General features: G+C 31.3%; 1 protein-coding gene across 6 annotated transcripts in view; it reads right to left on the bottom strand.

Moving 5' to 3' along the window:
- Positions 1-16,348, bottom strand: part of GEFmeso (Guanine nucleotide exchange factor in mesoderm) — a 307,186-nt gene that overhangs the window by 18,425 nt on the left and 272,413 nt on the right. Inside the window, exon 1 of one of the 6 annotated variants that reach the window (XM_014415041.3) lies at positions 4,291-4,492. The exons of the other annotated variants lie outside the window; for them this stretch is intronic. Within the exon in view, the coding sequence (XP_014270527.1) occupies positions 4,291-4,375 (85 nt within the window). The 5' untranslated portion in view covers positions 4,376-4,492. Of the gene's footprint in view, positions 1-4,290; positions 4,493-16,348 lie in introns of those variants that run through there. 6 annotated transcript variants of the gene reach the window in all.

Here is a 16,348-nt window from a genome sequence, read left to right as displayed (position 1 = left end):
AAACCTTATTGGAATAGTCAATAAAAAAATTTAGGTTAAACTAACGAGTTAGACAAGCATATGTAAAGAAAAAAGTTGTCTTATAGTATAATTGATTATTTTTTAAATAAAGAAAATGACCCAAATGATTTATTTACAATTTAAAACAAGAAGTAACCTAACCTAGCAGTTTTTTCCCCATTTCTTCATGTAAATTACCTTCTCTTGGACCTATTCGTGGCCTTCCAGACGGAGACCCTCGGGGACAGCAGCCTGGCTAGACAAGGCCTGTATATGACAAATGTTATGTTATGTTTTGGTCACATAGTCTTTACGCATTAACTATCACCAATCTAAATGAAATAATAATTGGGTGCCAGTTCAATTACAAGCACCGTTATCAATGCTAATTTAATTTTCTGTCTTGACAAACGTCTGCTCACTAAATGCACACGTGTTTTTCGTTTTTATATATAATATAATATAATGTGTGGATTTTATACTTCATGATCCAGGAAACTTTCTAAACCCCTTCTTTAGTTGTTTTTTTGTCCTTTTTCTATGAACGTTCATGCGAAAGTTTTGATTTAATGAATATATTTTAATAAGGTTTTGCAAATGATATGGACAGTTAGGCAATATGTGATAAAACAATATTGTTTTCTTTTGGCTCATTGCCCAACTTTATTATAGCTGTTTCTTTTACTGCTCCAAGCTTCAATCGCAAAACCATGTGCATCAGGTAACCTAACACAGGAGTTCTCTGTATTCTTGAAATTGTGTCGAGAAGGCAACTGGAATTTTTTTTATTTGATAAAACCATTTTATAGTTTAATTTTTTTTTTGCCTAAAGTGCATATGGCAAACTTCTAACGCCAAAAATAATATATTTCTTCAAGTCTGTTCCGAATTAGAAAAGGATTCGAACTATTTCATAAATGTTTACCAATTTCTCGTTAACTTAGCTTTGACGATGGAGAGTTCCATCCGGTTTCTTGTTAAAAAAGGAACTTAAGACAGTGGAGGATCAAGGGACATGTGATACATGTGTGGTTCCTTACAAAGAAATTCCAAGACCCCGTTATCCAATTGCTGTGATTCCTAAATTCAAAAATCGTAAAATTGGTTTTCTCTCATAAATTATAGGATACTGACACTTATACAAACATGAAAGGAAAGGAGATAAACCTGGAGCTATTAAAAAAAATCATCCCTTTGATCAAAACATATTTTTCACTTTCTATTAACACGAGTCTACATTGTTTTCTAAATACACTATAAGCCATAACAAAAAAACCTGAAAACTATAATTTGGCAGATAGTTTTGTATGTAAAACATTATTAGATTTTATGGACCCGCTCCAACATGGAGGTTGAAGAATCAAAGGATTCTGAATTTAATCTGAATTACCTGAAAAACGGATAAGTTAAAAAAAAATTCTAGAAACTAAGTTATTCTCGACCCTTTATATTAAAAAAACTTAGATTTTGAACTTTAAGTCACAAAAACTCGTATTTTTAAAGGCTTTAACTACAAACATTCTTCAAGAAAGCATTATTTTTGCAACTTTAAAGGTGCAAATCTGCCATGGTCTACCTGACGCCAGAACCAAGGCGCCATACGACAAATGGAAATGTTGACTGTCCCGGAGTGAAACCGTTCTTACTACAAGCTACGGCTTGACAAATATTCTTCCTTTATTTTATTACAATATTTGAAAAAACAATTTTAATGATATCTCTCGGTCTACTAGACATCATCCGCAGACCCCTAATGGTATCACAGAACAGGTCTGATGCAGAATGATTGAAATTTCCAGTCACGGAATTTAGGGATGTGGTAGTTTGGTGGCATGTTATTGGGCTGGAAGGGTACTCCCACGGGTAATTCTCATCTAATTCTAATGAAATATTATTTAGATTTACTATAATGATAATTAGGTTTTAATTAATTTATATAAAATAAAATTGATTTTTTAAAATGATAAAATTATTTTTTAACGATCTTTTTTTTTTTACCTCAGCTATCCTAATATAATCAGAAGACTAAAGTTTCTGATGATTTGAATGAAATTTAAAACAAAAAAAAAAATCTACAATGCAATATAAATGGTTTGGTGAATTTATATTTACTTATGAAACCATCTTTTAGTTATGCCTTAGCATAGATGTTTGCTTAGATAAGGATCCTATGTAGTAAGCATGTTCGTCACTTTTATGTGAGTGAAATACTTATCGATACTATAAGCGAGCATGAAATAACGGTATCATTCTTTCATAAAACAGTAACCATTAAAGCGGGAAGCGTGTTTTACCGAATGTTGATCCAGTACTATGACTCATCTACTACCTGACTAGGAGGCGCCCGGGATTCTACCTGTCTTCCCTACCTGAGTTCTCGGTACTCAGGTACGGTCTGTACCAGCTGTCGCAGGCGATCGCAGCTGTTCTGTAGTTGAGAAGGTCGATCTCTACTCTATTTCTCCAGAGTATCTCCTCTACATTTACTCCGTTTCTCGTGATTCCGAAAATTCAACAAACAGGATATTTCTTATTCTTTTTTTTTTTACTCAAGATCAACAAGGACTATAATATAGGAGATAAGATCCAAACTTTTTTAAATTTTAAATGTTTTAATGGAATACTCAATAATAACATAGTCCAAATTCGTTATAAGATTTTTCTATAAGTACCTAGTCATATCTCATACTACCTTTAACAATAAAATTAAAACGTATTAGTGAAAATTCGACAATACCATTCTGATTGTCAACAAATTATTTTAATGAGGTAGAAATTCATGACTGTTGAATTAATTGAGGATAAGACGAACTACTTCATATTTTTTTTCTTATTTCACGTCAATATATCGTATATCAATATATAGTAATATTACTATTCCAAATTCACTCATCTAATCCAACATTTACTTTTCTATAATTTTTATATTATCATTCTATGACTGCATATTTTTCTGCTTAGCTCTGATGAAGGCCTATGACTTAGGCTGAAACGTTGGCACAGATTGAAGCAGAATAATTTAATTTGCTGCATGTCTCATTCCAGATACGTTCCTAACCTTTATTTTTTTTTGATAATTAATTCCGTTTTTGAGTTCAACAATTAGAGCGAAGGGATGGAGGATAGTACAAGAACCATAATGGACATTAAAATGATCGATCTGGCTGTAATTAGTGAACGAAGCTAAAGATAATGGATGCATTAGACAGCTCAAGAAGTTCACTGTCATCAAAGGCCATCTGGACCCTGAGTCACAAAAATCCCACCGGGTTTGGTGACCAAAACAAAAAAAAAATTAATTAATCGTAATGGCATAAATTAACTAAATCTTTACATATTGTGTTGTAAGATTTAGTGAAACTTTAAGAACAGTATTATTGTCGTTCATTTTACGGAATGGTTGTTTCCATTTTAATTAGCCAAGTACTGTTATACATTGTTTTATTTTCTATATAATTTTAACTAACCGGCTAGACCTATCTTAATTTACCTTTCATTGGGAGTCCAGTGAATTGTCTTTATCTTAACTGGTTACCTTGGCCCTTCACAAAAAGAAATCCATTTCACGAAATATGTTTAAGTTTATCTGACCCTATACACGGAACTGTTAAGAGGTAACTTGGAATTTATTAATGAGAACAATTTTTCAAAGTTTGAATTTAAACTAGAATTGAATGATTCGTTCTGACAAAAAATAAAATAACAAATAATAAGTACATCAACTCAAATCTTATCATAGAGATAATACCATGATGGCTGAGCGTACACTTGAATACATTGGACTGATATCAGAAATTCGCAATGACAATCGAAATCGGATATTATATTGTTAAGAAATATATATATAATTTACTGTGGAATTGTGTCAGTGCTTTGGAAATCTGATGCAGGAAAAACAGATTTAAATTTTAAAAATGACATTTGATTTTTGTATCATCAAGCTTTCTAATTATCTAATCAGAAGAACGTGATCTTTATCGAAAATCTTAATATAATAAGATTCAAAAAATGAAGATACATTTATTTTTATTGATTTGTTATGAATTAATTGAGTCAAATAGTTTGGTTAATTGATAAGACCTTGGAACACTATTTTTTAAATTTATTTCATTATAGTTTAGGTACTTTTCTATCCCTTTAGTTACTTCTTAATTCATAAGTTTAAAAGTTATAATAATTTCATGCTACTATGATGAAAAAATGAGTTCAGATATTTTAACTATAATTACATATGTACATTAATGTAATGGAATTGATAATTAATTGCAATAAACAGACACGACAACTCACCTTCCGGGTGATAAAATTCGCTCCAGGAACTAATCCCAACATCTTCGTAGTTCTGACTAAGCCGTTCTTGACTCACAGCGACCATAATGGACAAAGATGCACTACTCAAGAGACACGAAGGACACGACCTGCAGCCCAACACAGGCTCGAGGAGACTGACTGCCGTGGGTAGAGAGGGGTCGCCCAACAGCTGTACTGCAGGAGAGCTCTGCTCAACGAGCGGCTTCTGGGAACCCGGGGATGGCTGATAAGGAGTCGCAGCTCGAGAACTTCATTTGGTCTCCTTATCAGCTGTGTCGACAAGCAATTAATATGTCATGATTGTTGCCAGGAAATACTGATATTGACAACCCTGGGAAGTGCGGTTTAGACAGGGGAGATTATTATTGTTAGTATAAAATAAAAATGTCCAAAATTTATTTTACTGCAATCGATTATTCCGATAATCACAAAAAATCGGACCGGCAATAGTAGAAGTGTCTATGGAACATTTCATTAAGTACTATTGGAAGACATTTTGGTCTGAGGTCTCTTGCAAACGCTAAGAACTTTACCGGTCGGAGAAAAAAAAAATAATAATAAAATAAACCAGATAACTACTGAACCTTTAAAAACTCAACTGTTTCTACCGTATCAGTATTACACTTTTTTTCAGAATAAGAGGAACCCTCTTTATTTAATTTAAATGTAAACTCTAATTCTAACACATACACATAGATGTTTTATGACTAATCATAAAATCTAGAGAAAAAATAAAACAGATTATTGTTACAAAAGTAATAACATAAACTGAATCTCAGTGATATCAATATCAACACAAATTAAAAAAAAATCAATGTAATAAATCAAATAAAAAAATTGTCAAGTATGATTAACTACAGTGAAGCCTCGCTATAACGCGGGTTTAGGCCCTTGTCTCAGTCTCTGAGACTTCTCAAAATCAGATAATTTTTATTCTATTTATTTTAATTCCCTCAAGGTTTAAGAAAAATTAATTGAAGCAATGAAGTACAAACTTACTTGTGTAACTTCATACTTTTCGTTACAATTACTATGGTACTGTGATAGCACTTTCAGATTTGATTTTAAGAGTTAAAAAATAAACTGAAATAACTTAAAGATGATTACAAATTACAAAGTTTCAATGGAATAAACCAAATCAGAATTCTTTTCACTATATTAACGAAACTATAGAAAAATCAATTACAAATTTTATAAAGTAACTATTTAAAAATAAATTAAACAAAAAATTTTATAAAATGATTGGACGTAAATATTTAACAACCTTGAACCCACGCTATAGCACAGCTCAATATAACGCGGATTAAGCCCTGGTCTGAATCTTTGAATAGCTTTAAAAAAAAATAATACGTTTATTTTATTTTTTATTTTATTTTATTTTTTTCAAACACATTAGAAACACATGTTATTTCCTATTTTTAACGTCTTGATAAGGGAAATATATTTTCTATTGACATATTTTTAATTTCTGCAAGTAGCTTCCGATTAAATCGTAAAATAACTAAACCTTTTTAAAACCAATAATATGAATTAGCAGAGTAAATATCGGTAAACAAAATATTTTTCTTTCTTTTTTTTTATGAATTAATATTATGGATATACAATTCCGTTTTTTAACAAAGCATCGTTAATTATATACATGCAGGTATAATTATTCCAATGATTTATATTATTTTTCCTACGCTATAAGGCGGGTAGCACCCTAAACGCGGTCGGTTTCATTTCCGCGTTATAGCGAGGGTCCACTGTAATTTTTAGAGGGTAAGTACTAAGTAAGTGTAAGTTCTACGTTAAACCAACAATGCACCGTAAATTATGTAAATATATTTTTAATATTAATCGGTTTTAATACAGAAAAAGAGTTTAAAGCTGAAAATTGAATTTGGGAGTCAAAGAGTGGAGCTTTGGGGAGATAAGAACCTATGCCTGGTGCTGGAAGTTTCTTTTTGACCTTACTTCATAATTAAAAGCACATACAAGGAAGCTCATCATCTTGAAGCTTTAGAACAGACCAATACTGAAAACCTCTTACCGCTCTTCTACAGTATATATGGTGAATATGGGCATCAAGCTAAATGCATGTATTGCAAGAATATTCTTCGAAGGAATTATTTAAATACACTTATTGCTCTCACACTGTTTTAAAATTTTGTTTGTGTGTGTTTACACCGCGTCGATTCCCTTATTCACACAATTTAAAAATAAAAAAAACTTTATTTTTACTGAAGCATTCCACAGAGTAATGTATTCAACATTACTTGCCATAGCTAGAGGTAATTAAGCGACACCTGGAGAGTGATAGGACCTACCTGGTTTTTTATCAACCGTAACCAAACATCCGTCTCAGAAAATCTGGAATATTATCACTCATATGCTCTAGATTTTTCTCTTTTTTTTTTCTACTGATAGAGTAAAATAAGATCAAAAGGTTATTCTATTTTGAATTATTCTGTAAAATAAGAAAAAAAATATTCTAGGACAATTATAATTATTTGTACACTTCCAGTATCCTATCAATACTTACAACTTTGTATTATTTTCTTAGCTTGTGTTTATTTCTAAAATGGATAAAAGTAAAAATTCACTATCAGGGCAAATAAATTTTCAATATTTACTAAGGCGACTGATCAAGTTTACGTACAGTAAAATTTATCTATATTACTCAGGTCGATCGTTAGGGACGTTTGGTGGAGGTCACCCCCCTCGCACACTAATTAGAAAAATCGGAAAGTTGGGAAACCTTAATTTCAAAATGTGAAAATTATGATAAACATTACTCAAAGAGGTTATAGTACTCACAATTGGTAATTGACACAATTTAAAGAGGTCAGTTTTACAAAAATGTTTAAGAAAAGAGTACATTTCAGGTATTACTACCCATAACTCCAGTAAATTATGTCAAACTTTAAATCTGCCCCCCTCAATTATTTGTCGTGGCAATTTCCCTGGCATTTCTTGTCTATCTCATATTTATCCGAAATTACTCAGGTAGCTGTATATGTTCATTTTCTAACTTATTTTATTGCATATACATTTAGTTGAGGAAGGGGACTATAATAACTCTTAAATAATCATGTACAAAAATATTGGAATTATTACTTTGTACTAAGATCAGTAACGAATTTTCAAAAGTAATAAGTACGGGTAGTTTAGAACCAAGACCAGGGACGATTCGACTTAATTCAACCGATACTCGGGGATTATTCGGGCTTAAGTACTATAAGTTTGGAATTCAATGATTCCTTTTTTTATTGCTCGTAAAGTATTTTTTTTAAAACTTATTATTATTCCTTAGGTATTGCTATTCTTTTGTAACAGATTTAATCGTAACTGTTATAGATAAAATATTGGTTTTTGGAATCAAACTTTGAATACAATACAAACATTATGCTGCTTTTCAATTTTTTTTTTTAAGTAGATAATTTTCTGAAATTCTTTACAAAATTGTCACAAAATAAAAGGTATTCTAATTAATTTATTACATAATTTATTTTTTAACGATAATTTTTTTTTAACAGGATCAGATTTAATGTAGAAGCCTTTAAATTCATGGCACTAGTCAAAACTTAGGCATATTTTAGTTAAATGTAATACATTTAATTTTTAAAATTCCTAATCATAGATCAGGGAGTGGGTAGCTCATTGTTAAGGCACTGTGCTATAAACTAATTTTTTTCTGATAGGTATTTTCTGTTACCCTGTAGCCGCAAGTCGGTCCTGTGGGACCTCCGTGGTCCACCCAGCCTCAAAAATTGGTACCCTTATATCGGTAAAAATCTGGCGGTCGAACGGGATTTTGACAAAATCACCAACTTGCACAACCGTTGGTCTAGTAACATTACTTCCATAAAAAGTACTGCACCCCAGACCTTTCATGAGTTGTAGCGTACAGATTTATTTATTTATTTTTTTTAAACCATAGATCACTTTGAAACATTTTAAGTTTTCTCCAAAACGTTCGATTTTTTTTCGAATTCAATTCGATAAAACTAAATGGGTCCATATACCAGGAATATGAAGTTCATTAAAAGTTAAAAAAAAAAAATGAAGAAAAGAAATATTAAAATAATTACTGAAAATATCGGAATGATACTGAATTTATTTAGCAGAATTCGTTGGTGCAATAAATTTACACAAAATCAGATTTCCAGATTTAAAATTTTAAACCGTCCTCCCAAAGAGAGATAAAGACCAGAAATAGAAGACTAATACGAAATTTTACCAAGAAAAACATATTATTGATTAATTGATATTAAATTTTATCAGGCCGATGATTAGGCCTGTTGAATAATAATCAAGATCCTCTTTATCAAAGGCGGCTCCCTTTCCTAACGTGGGATAGTTGGGATTGAGAACAAACTGATTCACGTATCGCTTTTGAGAAGAGATAGCAACACTTCTGGGATCTCTTCCTTTACAATTGCTCCGTTTCGTAACCGTTATAAGGGAAATTCATGATTACGAGATACTTTTATTCATATGATCCTAGTAACAGTAACGTAAAATATGTCATAGCTTTGACTTCTAAACGAGAAATTGGTTGGAGGTACGGTCTAAGAAGAAGGACACGAATAAGTGCAAAATTATTTTTAGACGATGGCCGGGTTACGGTCAAGAAAAAAAAAATTGAAAAATATTTTCACCTATTTATTAATAGCCAACGTTTAGACCTACGTTGTAGTTCTTCATTAGGGCTGCTTTGATTGGTATGGAGTAAAAGAAGAATGAATAGAGAAAATTTAAAATAAATCAAAATAAGATAAAATAAAATAAATCTTAATTGTCTTTCATAATTATGAGAGATAGTTGACCGTGGATGATGAACGAGGAGAAGATGGTTGGGGTTGCGGTCAGTGATAAACACAAATAAGTTGGATTAACCTAACTTTTTTTTAATTTTTCTATAGTTACTGTGTTTGTTATCTTGTTCTGTTTTTAGCCCTGAAGAAGGTTAGAAACTCTAGCCGAAACGTTGGCACATTAAAAATAGGTTAACCCAACTTATTTGTGTTTATCATTGACCGCACCGCCAACCATCTTCTCCTCGTTAATTGTCTTTGTTCATTTGACCCGTATACCTTCACCAATGCCGTCTCGGGCCACCTTCTTTTAATTCACATACAGCTTACTATCTATAGATAATAAAAATTGGTTTTATTGTGAGCTGACGTTTCGGCCTAACCAGGCCTTCATCACATCAAGATGATTCCAAAGTTCAAAAGCCAGTGCCTTGCTCGCACTTACTCTAAGTGCAATTCATTTGTATATGTTTCTCTGACCACAACCCCACCTCACCAACTTTTTGAAATACACCTAAGGTCAACAATATCTCCACCATTATTACTCTTCACGAATTATAAAAGATGATCTATCTATGCAGTTTTCGAAAGTAGTAGTTGAATAAAACGCTTGCTAACAAGAATAAAGGTTCAAAAGTCATAGTGATATAATTAATTAATGGATGCGATCATTTTGAGGATGATACTAGTTCGTACTTGAACTTCAGATATCTGTTTAAACTATATTAATTCATAGAAATTTTCATTATAGACATATTTATTTAATGAGTTTTTTTTTTTAAATCGCGATAACTTGTAATTGAATTTGAATCAAAATCATAAATCAGTTTATAGTAGACTCATGTGCGGAAGAAAATACTGCCGACACCATAATACAATAATCATAATTCTTTGAGTGTATGATAATCTAAGAAGCCAAACTCAACTAGGTGTGTTAACTTAAAAAAAATAAACATATTTAGTAAGTAATTTTGAATTTAACTACTGTTTCTTAATTAAAAATTAGTTTTAAGTTCGGTTTTACAGTTTCACATTAAATATAAACATAAAATGAACTGTTACAGTTAAATATTACGTCGATAGGTTAAGAGGATGTGATAACCTACACGATTGGGTTCCTTAGATATGCGGAGGCTTCGCTTTGAAGGTTTGCACATGATCTCGCACTAGCGAAGGCCGGCCTCTGTTTTCCTTTAGGCTACTGAACTCATAATTAATAACACACATTCAATTATTGACTCTCTAATACGCCGAATTTGGTTTCTTTATGCTACTGGAATAAAAAAAAGTATTATTTTTGTTGATTCTCTGAAAGGATTCTCAAAACTTCTCCTTGGAATACTGTTATAAAAGTTTGGACGAAATTCAATGGTAATCTTTCTCGTTTTAAGTTTGGGAGTCTATTGAAGTAATAAAACATGCAAGTCACACCTATAAAAAAAATAACCTATCTTTTTGCTCTCTTTCTTTTGTTCATTTTTCAAAGAATTACTCTTCTACAAAATGCTCTTTGTCGAAACTGTACGTCATAAAATTTAATGGAATTTATTTTTTTTACTGTTTTTTCTAGCGAAATTTAAATAAAGTAAATCAAGAGTGGGAAGGAACAAGTGAAGGACTCCTAAAAAGTTTATGACTATAAAACTTAACCCATTTCTTGGCGTAAAAGCTTCTTTTTGACCTAACCTGAAAGATGCTAGCAATGACTTTTTCGATACACCAATGATTAATCCTCAGCCAACGCTCTTAAGCGCCAACACAGAAAACCAAATGATAATTTTTTCAAAAGGATGGCTTTTTTTCCAATCCCTGAAAGTTTTCGGAAAGTTAGTTATAAATTTCAGTGATAGCTTTTTTAGAGGGAGTTCTTCAATTATTCACATTAATACAACCATTTAATTAGAATTTCCAACAAAATAAATCTACAGTTGTAATCTACGATCATGATTCCAGTTTCCCACTTAGACGCGTAATTCAAATGCATTCATTTTTATAAAAATATATTAATATATTTAATTTAATTTAGCAGAAAATACCATCCTTCAATGAAGCACACTTTCAATGGATGGAGATATTTTTTTAAAACAATGTTGACGTATATTTATCAATTCATTTAAACTTGACAAACATATTAATATATTCACTGATATCATATGTACATTATTCATATGTGTGTATATTATATTCAGAAGCCATGAGTCGGTTTGAACATTTCGAATGATTCTGACCTTACGCAATCACTCCTTACCCACTGGGATACTTATCGATAAAAAAGGAAAAGTCTGTAAATATTTACCTAGTCCTTTTTTGGCAGCAACCGAAAGAAATTTACTATTTAATATTAGAGATGGATTTATGTTTAGTACCAGTATTTCTGGTACTTTTCAATTATCATCTTCATTCAACCTGTTGTTATCAGCTATTCGAGTATAAAAAATAAAATAAAACAAAAACAAGTGGTACACTATTCAAGTAGGAACTGAGACTCAAAGAGTTCAAGTATGTAAGTGTTTAACTTTTAGTTTTAAACATTAACTGCTAAATTAGAGATAGGCTGGTTCAGTGATATTCACTTAGCAGCTTCTAGTTATTGACTTCAACGATATTTAACAATTTTTTTTTTCAATTACTTTTTAGAAATTATTGGTAAGTATATGAAAATTTCAGGGGATCGCGGTGGCACCGTGGTAAGGCACGATGCTATTAAATCTAAGGATCCGCGTTCAAATCCGGCTGGACAGAAAATTGTTTTCTGTTACAATGTAGTCGTGAGTCAATCCTGTTGTTTCTGAAGCCCTCCTGAGGTCTACCCAGCCTCATAAGTTAGGTACCCTTAATTGGGTAAAAATCTGGCGTTCGAGCTTGATTCTGACCAAATCACCTCCTTCCACAACCGTTGGTCAAGTAACAATACTTCATTACAAAGTACTGAACCCCTGACCCTTCTGGGTTGTAGCGGTACAAATTTTAATTATGATTATGGGATGCCTGGATGATATCATCTACTAATCATACCTACTATACAATAAAAAAAAATAGTAAATCCAAGACTGGAGAAATAGTGAATTTTCTGACACATACTGAAGAGAGTACCCCATCTGTAGGTCTGCTACTACTTAATAACTTTATTAACTCTTGATTAATTGAAAAAAACATGATACTAAACCGTTTATTTATTACTTTTGACCCATTATTATTGCCTCTTAAATCAAGACGTTATTTTATCCCTATACCCACCTTATTTTTTATATTTTTTCTTCGGTTAATTTTACTACAGAGAATATCGGGACAAATTGTACGATCATAACCAGGATCAATATTATGCTTTATAATAATTAATTAATAAATCAGCTTTATTACTTTTAGCATTGGAACTACGAAAAATATGAATAATTAAATAGAAATTACATGGTCAAATACGTGTAGAGTATTTAGTGCATAGAATGGAGGGCTTAAGGAGGTCCCTTGTAGAACTCCTCTATACCTGGCTTGGCCTTTTGTTAGTGACTCATGCTTTGCCTCGTCCCTCTCTCTCTTTTTCTGTCTCCTTTCTCATTTCCTCTTCTCCTCATAAGCGCCATTGTCTCTCCTACTGTCTCGGCTTGTTCATCTCTCTCTAAACTCCTTTTATATCCTCTGTGCTTCGTAACCACAACATGCAGCCACTATTAATGTAGCTATGACTCGTCTTCCTCTACACCGATCATTGAAGGCTAAGATATTATCAACTCCATATATCATAGATTTGAATAGATCATTACTATAATGTTTAGTAGATTTACAATTATTACTCTAGAATAACTTATAGCAAGAGAAACTGTAAACGTTATTATTATTTTTATCTTTATGTGTCAAACACTTCAGTCATAATTTGCCAAAATTATATACTTGGTTTACTTTTTTTTTAAGAACCGATCTGAATGAAAGAGTCATTGTAATTTAAGCGTTAAAGTAGTTAAAATTTTGTAATTTTGTTACTAGTAAATTTAGTAGTTAGACTAACATTGGTTATCAGGGACGTCACTACCAGGGAAGTAGAAAGGGTTACCCTCAATAATTTAAAACTAAGATGTTTCAGATTCAAAACAATTGGAACACTAATTGAAAAAAGTAGCTCAACTGCGGGAATGAGGTAATACGTTACTTAAAGCAATAATTATACTTAAAATTGTTTACATAATGACTATTTAGAGAAACCAACTTTTCCAAAAATGTTTAGAAAAAAATAAAATTTTAGGTAATACTCCCTGGACCTCCGGTGAGTCAGGAAATCCAGTTAAAATTGTTGAAAAATTTTAGATTTTGTCTCCTCCCTCTCCCCAAAAAGTGGTTGCAACCTCTTAACTGTTCTTCACAACATATATCTTACTATTTCACATATTTATCAGCTCAACCATAACACTTCAGTTTCTTACTCAGCAATTCATACTCAATGAAGAAGTTAAATTTAAATCCCATTGGTAAATTTAATAATTTTTATCTCTGGATCATTCAGAAAATTATGGAACAAATGTTATCTTAGTCGAATAGGAGATTAATTAATTTGAAAAAAAATGTGTTCCTCATAAATCAAATTTATGGTTATTTGATGTAAAGACTTCAGAAATACAATTATAATAAAATCATAATAATATCATAAAAAATATGTCATATTTTGGAAGATAATGGAGTGCATCTCGAAACAATAATGTGATTAATTAAATTTAAATGTTAAAAATATTAACTTTAAAATTCTTATATTTTACAAGATACCTTTAACATTTAAGGCATTACTAATATAAATCAAAGCAATCATATTTTGAGATTACTTTTAATTAACTTTATTTTCATTGATGAACGAATATACTAGTTAAATAGTACGACAAGAAACGAAAATAAAAACTATTAAAAGTAATTTGTTTTTAGAAGAAGTAACAATGAAACCATAATGTGATTCTGAATGAACAAAATGTACACAATGAATAATCGTTGATGGAATAAATGATAATCACGTAACTGAAATGAAATTACGGAACTCTAAAAATAGTTACCAACGTAAGATGACAGAGACATGAACCAGATACACTCCAGACAAGGCAGACCTACAGACTCCGATAACCCTGAAGGACTCCAGAGGAAGCTGCCAGATATCCACGATATTCCAGGAGACGGCGAGGGATGAATAACAGATCCTACACTCTGGACTCCGGCCAGATTCTCACGGCTCCTCAGGAATCCGATGGGACAAAATATCTCATATCCCCAAGAGGAAATTTTTAATAGATAATTTAATATTCGATAGGCAGTATTTAATCGAGTTCTCCGAAATATAAGTCAATGTCAGGGAAAGAAAAGATGAACAAATATTATTGGTTAATCTGTTCCATTACACCTTGATGAATTTAAAATGCTAAAATAAAAATAAAATTTATATTTATAGATAGGATATTGTCCAATGAATATATGATTAGAAGTCAAAATTAATTAATATAAATAACAAGGGATAAAATTAGAAAAAGAACAAAGTCAAATAATTAGGTTTGAAATGGAAGAATTCAAAATAATCCCTTGGATCTTTCTGATAGTAGTATAATAAATATACCAGTTTTGTTTCATCAGGACAGAGAAACATAAGACCACATTGATATATAGATAGCACATCTCATTTCAACAGTCTAGAAATGAGATGTTTTTGTCTATAACAAGAGGTAGTTCATCAATCTAGAGCAGTTCACCTATTCTATTCTATATAATTTAAATAGTAAATATATTTTTACTTTATTTTCTTGGTACCTTGAAATGGCATGTCACAAAAAGATGCTATAATTGGTTTTATTTCTGAGAGGCATGATAGAGGACGGCAATCAGTCTCCATATTCAGTATTGAAATTATAATTTACCATCGATCAGGAGGTCTCACATTCAGCTTTTTTTGGTCTCCAACAGCCCAGTATGGGCTCGTATTGTTTCATAGAACGATGCTAGTACACCCAACAAACACAAGTAATACAAGGTTGGAGTAGGACCTTTGAAGTATCAGATTTTAAACTTTTTGTTTTATTTAATAAAATAAATTAACATCTCTCTACATCTTCTATAAGATTGCACATCTTCATTTTTTTAATACCAAGGATTCTGGTTCATTTCATCAAATTAATAAATAATTGTAAAGAAAGATTTTATTGAATTGTAATCGATGGTAAAATGATTTACTCTTTATTTATGTTCGTTGATCAAAGGCAGATGCGAGTCAAACATATTTTGAATTGATTTTGTAAATTCTAAAACGAAGCCGTTTTCTGAAAATTTTACAATAGCCTTTAGCTGCTATTGAATGAAATAAAGACTCCAGTATCTTATCATGATAGTTATTTATTTAATTAAAACAAGTAATGGAATAGGTGATTTCCTACCGTGAGGAAATGACAGTCTACAATCGAAAGACATCGCGACAAGAAGAGAATTATTTCATTAATTTAGCAACGGCTGAAGGAATCATGCTAATATTAAAGGACTTCTTTATTCATTAATGTTTTATATCTTATTTCTTTGTATTTTATTTATCTAGTGTTTTAAATTTAAACTACACTGGAGTCGTAAATGATTGGAGAAGGTGGGAGGAGGGGGAGAGGGAGTACAGTCAGCCAAGAAAAACATAAACAAAAAAATATTTCTTTATGCCAACGTTTCGACCTGAGTTTCAGGTCTTCATTAGGGAGTCAAGCGAGGAATTTAAAATGTTGGCTAAAACTGTTTTGTTTGTGAGGATAACAACAGTTGTCTTAAAACTACTGAGTTTTAGCCAACATTCCTCGTTTAACTCCCATATAAAGACCTAAAACTCAGGTCGAAACGTTGGCATTAAGAAATATTTTTTTGTTTTTCTTGGCTGACCCCACCTCCCCTCCCTCACCATCTTCTCCAATCAGTAATCTACGGTCAATTATCTACACCTCATTTTAACTTACTCTAATTCCATAATTTGAGATATTTTTCAGATTCATTCAGAAGAGACATAAAGTATACTAAAATGTGATATCCTCCTAATAAAGTTAATTATATCCTCATTACATAAGGAAAATAAAATTGTATGTTTTGATATGTTATTTTTGTATTACTATATGTTCAGTTATTTTTTATATGTTTTATTAATTTATATTTATATGTTCAGTTAGTATGAATGACTCATGTGTTATGTTTGTTAGCAAATCTCTCTCTCTCTCTCTCTCTCTCTCTCTCTCTCTCTCTCTCTCTCTCTC

Source organism: Halyomorpha halys, unplaced genomic scaffold, assembly GCF_000696795.3.
Source record: "Halyomorpha halys isolate HHAL.00 unplaced genomic scaffold, Hhal_1.1 Scaffold91.1, whole genome shotgun sequence".
In the NCBI taxonomy this organism is placed as follows: domain Eukaryota; kingdom Metazoa; phylum Arthropoda; class Insecta; order Hemiptera; family Pentatomidae; genus Halyomorpha; species Halyomorpha halys.
This window is presented reverse-complemented; position numbering and strand designations above follow the sequence as displayed.